We start from the raw sequence: 11908 nt of genomic DNA, 5'->3' as shown, positions 1-11908 counted from the left end.
TATTCTCTGCTCTTTGGCATTAAACAAACTAACTACAAACATAGGTCAGACGAGAAAGGTGCTTCCTCGAAAATTATAAATTTCATTGTCTCAGGGTCAGAGGTTCTAGTTCTGGCTCTATTAATTAGTGAAAATGCATAATTTTTTTTCAAATCTTCTCCTTCGCTCCTGGATATTGAGCAGATGCATATGTGTATATAATAACTAGGATGAGCAATAGTTCTCCTTGCAGAATTGTGAATTTCAAGCCTCTGGTTCAGGGGTACAGTATGGCGTTCTGGTATTAGGGCGGGGCTCTAATTACATGTACATGTATACACACTTTGCTGTAAATGAATTAATGCCTTGAAATAAGTTCCTTGGTATCAATCAAACATTTATGATAAGCAAGGGAACCTTTTCCAAAATTGTAAAATGTGTCGCTCCAGAGCCAGAGGTTCCTGTGGGGTGGGAGCTGATTAGTTGAAATGCATTTTTGTGTGCCCCCACTATGCTTATGGGTAATAAGTAACCAAACTAAGTTTTCTTAGTGTAAGTTATAATGAGCAATGTTGCCTCTTTCAAAAGTGTCAATGTCAAGGCCTCTGGGTTAAAATGTTTTTGCATGATGCTCAGGTGAACTATAAGGCCCATGTGCGTCTTGTTATTTTACTATTTAAAAATACAAAAAAAAAACAATATTATTGCAATATATTGCGTTCAGAGAATAATGGCTTTCTTATCTGCTACCATAAAAAGACTAGAGACGAGGTGAAAATTCCAATTATGTTTTTGTTTTTTTTGTTTTTTGCATTGGAGGATTCTAGGTCATATAATCATACCTGCAAGAAAAAATCTAATTTAGTTTGACATACGACATACATATTGTAACGTGTATATTTAATGTTCAAAATTTGCAATATATGTTGCTTCTATAAACACTGAACAATAATGAAGTTATAGTAAGTAATATTTATTGTATTTTTAACCAGGAAGAACATTTCATTTGATATTTAAGTCTCGAGTTATGAATTGCAACACTTTTATAGTCGTTGAAATTACTTTCTCGTCATACATATGTAAAAAAAAATACTCATATAAATTTCAGGAGTAATTATCTTCAATAATTAACTTTTAATCAGGTTGTTCCAGTCAATGGATTAACAGTTGATATTGATGTAGAATTGTTGAATAAGGTTAAAGTTTCATTGGATACTTTAAAAGCAGCAGGAAGTGTATGAAAACCAAATATTGCTTCTCCCCATACTTCCGTTCCAATGACCAAAATCAAAACAGCTATGATATTTAATGGAAATCCGGCGATTACCTATAAGTATTCAATTTTAAGGATTAAACAACTAATTCGTCAATTTTATTAAAAAGATATATTTTGTTAAACATGTAATATAAAAAGTGTCTTTCTTTAAAGAGAAAAGTAAATTATTTATTTTTGAATGCATATAATATTAAATTAGGTATACATGTATATCGCAATCTTACCATGTCCAATACCCTGACAAAGCCATAAGAAAAGACAACTGCATTAGGTGGAGTGGCTACAGGAAGCATGAAAGCAAATGATGTAGCAATGGCGGTAGGAAACATGAAGTAGAGTGGGTTTACCTCAAGTGTGATAGCCTAGTGAAAATAAATTCTGATCAATTCCTTCAAAAATTAACATGCTTGGTATCTTAAATTGTATTTAATATTTATTCTTACCGAAAATCTCCAGAGATCACTTACACAACTTTATCTTGTCTTCATTTCTTTTGAAATTATAACTGTGACTGATAGTATATATGTATTAAATAAAATAGCAATATGTAACTAGGAGACTTATTGTTCACGGAACAATAAGAGGTCTTTCCACCTTTGAATTTTTCAGTTTTGTTTTATATATGATTCCTTAAAATTAAATTCCATGAAAAAAACCCCAAAATTGCTTTAAAAGAAAGAAAAAATTTCTCATTTTTGGAATGACCTTGACCTTTGACCTTTACATGAATTTGAAGATCAAAGGTCAATGAATCATATGCAGTTGGTCCCATGTCTCTAGCACTTGTTTTTGAAAATTTTTAATTATTTGTAAAATTCAAAAAGTTTCAGGGGCAATAACTCTTTGAACGGGTCACCAAATGCTTTCGCAATGAATAGATTGAAGAGTCCCCTTAATTAGTCGAAGACATTGGTGAAGGTTTCATACCTCTATGGTTTACGGTTTTAGAGGAGTAGCGATAACAAGCATTTCTTGCGAAAGGGGCAATAACTTCAGAAGGGGTCAAGGTTCATTTAAGCAGGGTGAACTGCAATAATCTTTTACGGAGTACATTATTATGGACTATAAATCTTTTCGATAAATCTTCAAACAAAAAAATTTTGTTTATTTGACTCCTCAAAATTAAATTCCATGAATAGAAAAACCAAAACTGTCTTAACCGATAGAAAAAATTAAAATTTAAAAAAATTGAAATGACCTTGACCTTTGACCTTGAAAATTTTTCAAGGTCAAAGGTCAAGGGCACAATGCAATTGACCCCATGCTTCTACCACTTATAATTTTCAAGTTATAAGGTTTTATATTAAGTACAAAGAAGTTAAAGGGCGATAACTCATATAAGGGGTCATCAGATCCTTTTGCATTTTTACAATGAAGTTAGGCCTAAAGACCCTTAACACATTAGAGAAGGTTTGGTGTCTCTACGGTCTACGGTTTTGAAGTAGTAGCGATAACAAGGTTTTTCGCATAAGGGGCAATAACTTTCAATAGGGTCAATCTTCGGGGAGAAGAATGAAATCTTTGAAATAGATTTAAGAGAACATATTAAAAATGCAAAGACTGATTGTATATGTTAAAAGACAAAAGAGATATAAAAAGAGGTTGATTTCTCAATTTTTGAGTGACCTTGACCTTTGACCTTGCATAAATTTGAAGGTCAAAGGTCACTGAATCTAATGCAGTTGGTCCCATGTCTCTACGACTTGTCGTTTTGAAAATTTTTGATTATTTGTAATATTCAAAAAGTTTCAGGGGCAATAACTCATTGAAGGGGTCACCGAATGCTTTCGCAATGAATAGATTGAAGAGTCCCCATAATTTGGCAAAGCCATTGATAAAGGTTTCATACCTTTACGGTTTACGGTTTCAGAGGAGTAGTGATAACAAGGGTTTTTAGCACAAGGGGCAACAACTTTTTAAAGGGTCAATCTGAAGGGCCAAGATTTATATCTTCTAAAGAGTTTCAAAAGTACATATCAAAGACATAAGATAGATCGTATATGTTTAAGGACATAAGAGCTATTAAGAGAAATTTATTTCTCATATTTGGAATGACCTTGACCTTTGACCTTGAAATGAATTTGAAGGCAAAAGGTCATTGAATGTTATGCAGTTGGTTTCATGTCTCTACGACTTTTCGTTTTGAAAATTTTTAATTTTTTGTAAACTTTATAAACTTTCAGGGGCAGTTACTCATTGAAGGGGTCAAAGAAAACTTTCACAATGAATAGATTGAAAAGTCTCCTAAATTAGTTGAAGACAATGGTGAAGGTTTTATATCTCTACGGTTTACGGTTTCTGAGGAGTAGCGATAACAAGCTTAACGGTGAAAGGGCCAATAACTGCGTAAGGGGTCTAAGTTAAAACATGGGGGGTCATTTTTCGGAATAACTTTAAATATCCAGTATCATGAACTATAAATTTTTTTGATAAATCTTACGGTGTCAAAACATAAGGTGAGAAATAGAACTAGGAGACTTATTGTTCACAGAACAATAAGAGGTCTTTCCACCTTTTTTAATTTCTGATAGTTTTATATTTTACTCTCCAATCTAATTTTAAGGGAAATGGCTTAAAAAAAGAAAATGAAAATTTGAAAAAAAAAAAAAAAATTTGAAATGACCTTAACCTTTGACCTTGATCAGATCTTCAAGGTCAAAGGTCAAGGGTCACATTGCAATTGACCCCATGCCTCTACGACTTTTAGTTCTATAGTTATAAGTTTAAATATTAAGTGCAAAGAAGTTAAAGGGCAATAACTCATATAAAGGGTCATTAAATCCTTTAGTACTTATACAATGAAGGTGTGCCTAAAGACCCTTAAGACATTAGTGAAGAGTTCATGCCTCTACGGTCTACAGTTTTGAAGTTGTAGCGATAACAATGTTTTTCGCATAAGGGGCAATAACTTTTGATAAGGTCAATCTTGGGGAACAAAAATGAAATCTTTGTAATAGTTTTAAGAGTACATATTAATGATGCAGAGACTGTTTGCATATGTTAAAAGACAAAAGAGATATAAAAAGAGCTTAATTTCTAATTTTTGGAATGACCTTGACCTTTGATCTTGACAAAATATTCAAGGTCAAGGGTCACAATGCAATTGACCCCATGCTTCTACCATTTATAGTTTTCAAGATACAAGGTTTAATAGTAAGTATAAAGAAGTTAAAGGGCAATAACTCATATAAGGGGTCATCAGATTCTTTTGCACTTATACAGTGAAGTTAGGTCTAAAGACCCTTAAGATATTAGTGAAGGTTTGGTGTCTCTAGGGTCTACAGTTTCGGAGGAGTAGCGATAACAAGGTTTTTCGCACAAGGGGCAATAACTTTTAAAAGGTTTTATCTTAGGGGACAAGAATGAAATCTTTGAAACAGTTTTAAGAGTACATATTAACGATGCATTGACATTAAGTATATGCTGAAAGACAAAAGAGATACAAAGAAAGCTAATTTTCTCATTTTTGGAATGACCTTGACCTTTGACCTTTACATGAATTTTAAGGTCAAAGGTCAATAAATCTTATGCAGTTGGTCCCATGTCTCTACGACTTCTTGTTTTGAAATTTTTTAATTATTTGTAAAATTCAAAAAGTTTCAGGGGCAATAATTCATTGAAGGGGTCTCTGAATACTTTCGCAATGAATAGATTGAAGAGTCCCCTTAATTAGTTGAAGACATTGATGAAGGTTTCAAACCTCTATGGTTTACGGTTTCTGAGGAGTAGTGATAACAAGCATTTCTTGCAAAAGGGGCAATAACTTCGAAAGGGGTCAAAGATCAAATATGGGGGGTCATTTTTCGGAATAACTTTTAATATCCAATATCATAAACTATAAAGTTTTTCGATAAGTCTTATGGTTTCAAAACATCTCCAGAAATAAAATAATAATAAACAGAAGCATTTCAAGAGGTCTTTCCACAGAAAGGTGGAAAGACCTAATAATAAAAAACACTAGGAGACATTGTTCACAGAACAATAAGAGGTCTTTCCACCTTTTTAAATTTCTTATAGTTTAATATTTAACTCTCCAATTTAATTTTAAGGGAAATGGCTTAAAAAAAAATGAAAATTTAAAAAAAAAAAAAAATTGAAATGACCTTGACCTTTGACCTTGATCAGATCTTCAAGGTCAAAGGTCAAGGGTCACATTGCAATTGACCCCATGCCTCTACAACTTTAAGTTCTATAGTTATAAGTTTAAATATTAAGTGCAAAGAAGTTTAAGGGCAATAACTCATATAAAGGGTCATTAAATCCTTTAGTACTTTTACAATGAAGGTGTGCCTAAAGACCCTTAAGACATTAGTGAAGAGTTCATGCCTCTACGGTCTACAGTTTTGAAGTTGTAGCGATAACAATGTTTTTCGCATAAGGGGCAATAACTTTTGATAGGGTCAATCTTGGGGAACAAAAATGAAATCTTTGAAATAGTTTTAAGAGTACATATTAATGATGCAAAGACTGTTTGCATATGTTAAAAGACAAAAGAGATATAAAAAGAGCTTAATTTCTAATTTTTGGAATGACCTTGACCTTTGATCTTGACAAAATATTCAAGGTCAAAGGTCAAGGGTCACAATGCAATTGACCCCATGCTTCTACCATTTATAGTTTTCAAGATACAAGGTTTAATAGTAAGTATAAATAAGTTAAAGGGCAATAACTCATATAAGGGGTCATCAGATTCTTTGCACTTATACAGTGAAGTTAGGTCTAAAGACCCTTAAGATATTAGTGAAGGTTTGGTGTAGCTAGGGTCTACAGTTTCGGAGGAGTAGCGATAACAAGGTTTTTCGCACAAGGGGCAATAACTTTTAAAAGGTTTTATCTTAGGGGACAAGAATGAAATCTTTGAAACAGTTTTAAGAGTACATATTAATGATGCATTGACATTAAGTATATGTTGAAAGACAAAAGAGATACAAAAAAAGCTAATTTTCTCATTTTTGGAATGACCTTGACCTTTGACCTTTACATGAATTTTAAGGTCAAAGGTCAATGAATCTTATGCAGTTGGTCCCATGTCTCTATGACGTTTTGTTTTGAAATTTTTTAAATATTTGTAAAATTCAAAAAGTTTCAGGGGCAATAACTCATTGAAGGGGTCACCGAATACTTTCGCAATGAATAGATTGAAGAGTCCCCATAATTAGTCGAAGACATTCGTAAAGGTTTCATACCTCTGCGGTTTACGGTTTCTGAGGAGTAGCGATAACAAGCATTTCTTGTAAAAGGGGCAATAACTTCGAAAGCGGTCAAGGTTCATTTACGCAGGGTCAACTGCAAACATCTTTTACGAAGTACATTCTTATAGACTATAAATCTTTTCGATAAATCTAGAAACAAAAAATCACACGGCGGAAAAATAATAAAAAAGGACTAGGAGACTTATTGTTCAAGGAACAATAAGAGGTCTTTCCACCTTCTTTGAATTTTAATTTTGTTTTAAAATTTAATTCCATGAATAAGAAACCAAAATTGTCTTAAAGGATAGCAAAAATTAAAAATGAAAAAAAAAAATTATATGACCTTGACCTTTGACCTTGAAAAAATTTTCAAGGTCAAAGGTCAAGGGTCACAATGCAATTGACCCCATGCTTCTATGACTTATAGTTTTCAAGTTATGAGGTTAAATAGGAAGTACAAAGAAGTTAAAGGGCAATAACTCATATAAGGGTTCATCAGATCCTTTTCCACTTATATAGTGAAGTTATGCCTTAAGACCCTTAAGTCATTAGTGAAGGTTTGGTGTCTCTACGGTCTACAGTTTTGGAGGAGTAGCGATAACAAGGTTTTTCGCACAAGGGGGAATAACTTTTAATAAGTTTAATCTTAGGGGATAAGAATGAAATCTTTGAAACAGTTTTAAGAGTACATATTAATGATGCATAGACACTAACACAAGACGAAAGACCACCTTTAAGCAATCGCTTAATGGTAGCTTAATGGTGACTTAATGGTGGCTTAAAGAAGTTAATTCCTTTAAGCCACCATTAAGCCACCATTAAGCTGCAACTTACAGGTGCTTAATGTCCAAACTTCATTAAGCTACCATTAAGCCACCATTAAGCTGAGCTTAATGGTGACTTAATGGTCAACCCTCATTAAACTTTTATGCATCTTATATAGAATCTTTGAACTAATTTTTAGTTATTTTAATATCATTTACGCAAAATCTATTCCAACTCATAATTCTGTCTCGATCATAATTTCTACGAGTTTTTTGTCAACATGCATAAACTTGATCACTGGGAACAAAGTTAGCTAATAGCCACAGGGGCTTGCTCGAGGTGTCTAATTTTTTCTTAAAATCATGTACAGTGATAATAAAACAAGACATCCTGTATCAGAACCGTATATTATTTTTTTTGAATAAATCATTATTACATGCGTTGTTTTTATTTTTAGTGTATATTATTACACACCGTGAGCAAGTCCTTGTGAAATATCTTAAATTTACAATACCAAAAATTTATTTGTTCTTAAAATTATCTATATTCATGAACACAAAATATATATTACTTTTTAAAAACAAAATGGTATTTTTATTTCATGTGTTAAAAGAAACATTCCGCTACAGAATTCACAGGAATAAAACTATATAATCTCATGAAAAAAAATCTCTGTCCTTTTTTTGTGGGGGGGGGGGGGGGCTACTGGTATACAAATGTTTAGTTTTCAAAGATTGACTTTTACCATGAAAAACTTTTTAATGGCTTTTACATCATGAATAATTCTAATTAATTCGTATTTTTTTTTAATAATGCAGCGGTAAGTATCTGTCAAAATCTAGTCGGTCTTCAATGATTGTTATTTCAAAATCGATTTTCAGAGGAACGGCCGATCAGACTAAACATGACATCCGACCAGATGTATACACATTGAGAAACGGGGTAAGATTAACAGATGATCAGTGTACAGTAAACCGACTGGTCAGACAATAGACCTTAATTAGGTGTCCCCCGTCCCCGGTTAACTAACAGGACTATACATACACAACGTACACTGACAGATTTTAATGATCAATTATTTTTAAAAAATTTAAATTTAACGCAAGCATATAACAAATTAGAATTTATGATTCATCGTAAAAAGTCAATTATTTTGATACCCATTATGATACAAAAAGAATTGAAACTGAATATGATATTCTAAAAAAAGTTTTTGTAAACGTAATTATCCAGGTAACTCTTACGCGAGGATTGTCACTAAATTGTTGACACAGAAACCGTTAATATCCGCAGTATATTAAAAATAATTGTAGAATCTGATGTTCCTCTTTCTTTTTCGATGATAGACTTTTGTGTTTTATCTATAATTGATTTATTTTCAATCATGATTTAATGATTACATTTCGAAAATTTTCGAATAACAGAGCGAAGAACTCAATCACATTACATCAATCTAAAAGCCGAACTCAGTGTAGAAATATATATTAATGTGTTAAGATCCACAAATAAAATTGTTTATATTTTGATTAATACATAAATTCAAGACAAAATACTAGTAAATACCTTTACAAGTCCAAACAAATTTTGAAAAAATTAAGGTTAAATATTTAATATTTTCGATATGTTATTAAGAGCAGCGATAGCCTAATGGATAAGGCGTTCGCCTTGCAACCCTAAAGTCATGGGATCGCGCCCCGACTCTGGCGATTTTTTTTTTTTTTTTAGATTTTGAATTTCGTTCTTTTTCATTATTTTTACCAAATCAAGATATAAGCGAACTCTACATTTATAACATTGATAACAAATCACTATAAAAATAATTTTTCACCCATATAAACAATATTATGGACTGCGTAATGTGACTTAATGGTGGCTTAATGGTGGCTTAATGGTAGCTGAATGGTAGCTTAATGGTGTTTGGACATTAAGCACCTGTAAGTCTAGCTTAATGGTAGCTTAATGGTGACTTAATGGTGGTCTAAAAGTTACCATTAAGGACCTGTAAGCCACCATTAAGCGACCATTAAGCTACCATTAAGCACCCATTAAGGACTTTGAGTTGGCTTAATGGTAACTTAATGGTGGTGTAAATGTTACTTAACGAGGCCCGATCTAGTTGAAAATTACGAAAACGGCATGATAAAAAATTTTAATTTTTGGAAATATTTTTGTATGTATTATGCTAAGAAAAATTAGAATGAAATTTTGTTACCTTGCCTTTATTGTAGTCAAATGGGGGCACTGTCAAGATATAGACCATTTTTCGTGTTTTTATACACAATTACATAGCAAAACTCTCCAAAAAACAAAGAAATTGAAAATAAAAAAAAAAAATACAGGATGAAATGTTTTGTTTTTCACATATATTATGCAATTTTCATTCTTCTCATAAAAAATGAAAAGAAAATTGGAGGTAGCCTTTATTGCAGTGAAAAGGGGGCATATCAAAACACAAAATTGGGATTTATTTTATCCGACTAGATATGAAATAAGTCGCCGTGGATTAACATAACATCAACAAACAACTGCAATACTGTATTAGTTTCTAAAAAACTAAATAATTCTTACATTCTGAAATAATTTTCTCTTATTTTTTTCTTAAAACGCGACATTGTTATACGTGGGAAAAGGGGGGGGGGTGTAAAGGCGACAAATGACGAATTTTACTAATATCATGTAATACATGTATATAGAAAAAAATATATATCGGGGGTTGCATTTAAATGATTCATTGACTGATTTATTTTAACTCAAGTTAATCCATGCACATTTAAGTCCTCAATAAAAAAGGGTGTGTATAAACACTGCAACACGTTCAAGGAGAAAGACTAAAATCGTTTACTTTTGGTTGTAGTGTTTGTTTTCTTAACTCACAAATTGAAATAAAAAAGGTAAAATTAATGCATATGTACCAAGAAATTGATACCTCATAATAAATCATGATCCAAAGTTGTTTATTAATTAAAAAATATTTTTAAAAAACATGTAAATTACGGAAATACCAGCTTTCAACATGTACATTCTATAGAGCTACCAGGTATGCAAGATCAGCGAAGCATTTTAGCGCAATTTGACGTCATTTTAATTGTGACGTTATTGTGTTCAATTGTGACGGCAGTCAAGGGTACTATGACGTGCGTGAGTCGACGCTGCGTTAAAACGTATGCGCAGTTCAAGTAGATCGGGCCTCGTTAAAGGTGCTTAATGGTGACTTAATGGTGACTTAAAGACAACCATTAAACCACCATTAAGGACCTATAAGCCACCATTAAGCCGGACTTAAAGGGTGTGTTTCATCTTGTGTAAATATATAATGAAAGACAAAAAAGATACAAAAAGAGCTGATTTTCTCATTTTTGGAATGACCTTGACCTTTGACCTTTACATGAATTTTAAGGTCAAAGGTAAATGAATTTTATGCAGTTGGTCCCATGTCTCTACGACTTCTTGTTTTGAAAATTTTTAATTATTTGTAAAATTCAATTACTTCCAGGGGCAATAACTCATTGAAGGGGTCAACGAATACTTTTGCAATGAATCATTGGAGTGTCTACTAAATTAGTTGAAGACATTAGAGAAGGTTTCATTTCTCTACGGTTCATGGTTTCGGAGGAGTAGCGATAACAAGGTTTTTCGCAAAAGGGGCTATAACTTTAAAAAGGTTTAATGTTAAGGGACAAGAATGAAATCTTTGAAATAGTTTTAAAAGTACATATTAATGATGCATACACATTAACTATATGATGAAAGACAAAAGAGATATAAAAAGAGCTATTTTACTCGTTTTTGGAATGACCTTGACCTTTGACCTTTAAATGAATTTTAAGGTCAAAGGTCAATGAATCTTATGCAGTTGGTCTCATATCTCTACAACCTCTGGTTTTGAAAATTTTTAATTATTTGTAAAATTCAAAAAGTTTCAGGGGCAATAACTCTTTGAACGGGTCAATGAATACTTTCGCAATAAATCATTGGAATGTCTACTAAATTAGTTGAAGACAATAGTGAAGGTTTCATTTCTCTACGGTTTATGGTTTCGGAGGAGTAGCGATAACAAGCTTTCTTGCGAAAGGGGTAATAACTCCGAAAGGGATCAAAGTTCATATACGCAGGGTCAACTGCGAAAATCTTTAATGAAGTACATTCTTATGGACTAAAAATCTTTTCGATAAATCTTGAAACTCAAAATCACACGGCGGAAAAATAATAAAAAATAATAAAAAAAAGAAACAGAAGAAAATCAATAGGTCTTTCCACAGAAAGGTGGAAAGACCTAAAAAGAAGAAACAAAAGGAAATCAATAGGTCTTTCCACAGAAAGGTGGAAAGACCTAATAATAAACAGAAGAATTTCAATAGGTCTTTCCACAGAAAGGTGGAAAGACCTAATTACGAAAATTTAACAAACCATTGCTGGTAGAAAGATATGTAAATAGGATTTACCAATTCTTTCATTATAGGCATCATCAGTGTGCATATTGCTGTGTTACTTGTAACTTCCGTGGCACCTGCTACTATAAAACATAGTACAAGATTCATCACCCACGGTTCGAAATCTTTAAACACTGTTAACTGTTCTCCAATCAATTTCGATAATCCAGAATCCTGAAATCAATGAAAAGAAATAAGAAAGGTAGATAACATTATATCCAGATCACACAATGTAATTATTAGGAAGGAAGAGAAGCATTCTCTCT

The 11908-nt window shown here is 32.3% G+C and overlaps 1 protein-coding gene across 3 annotated transcripts in view; it reads right to left on the bottom strand.

Annotated features, from left to right (window-relative positions):
* Positions 1 to 900: 900 nt before the first annotated feature.
* The window catches only part of LOC134272276 (solute carrier family 13 member 2-like), a 77706-nt gene continuing 66698 nt past the window's right edge, over positions 901 to 11908 (bottom strand). For all 3 annotated transcript variants that reach the window (XM_062754525.1, XM_062754524.1, XM_062754523.1), the window contains 3 exons: positions 11655 to 11816; positions 1480 to 1617; positions 901 to 1306 (listed from right to left, as the gene is read on the bottom strand). In XM_062754525.1, coding sequence (XP_062610509.1) covers positions 1118 to 1306; positions 1480 to 1617; positions 11655 to 11816 — 489 coding nt within the window. In that variant the 3' untranslated portion in view covers positions 901 to 1117. The remainder of the gene's footprint in view (positions 1307 to 1479; positions 1618 to 11654; positions 11817 to 11908) is intronic.

The sequence above is a fragment of the Saccostrea cucullata genome, unplaced genomic scaffold, assembly GCF_032062105.1.
Source record: "Saccostrea cucullata isolate Sc308-1 unplaced genomic scaffold, CSIRO_AGI_Scuc_v1 ctg620, whole genome shotgun sequence".
In the NCBI taxonomy this organism is placed as follows: domain Eukaryota; kingdom Metazoa; phylum Mollusca; class Bivalvia; order Ostreida; family Ostreidae; genus Saccostrea; species Saccostrea cuccullata.
The sequence above is the reverse complement of the archived record's forward strand: the minus strand, read 5'-3'. Positions and strand labels throughout refer to the sequence as shown.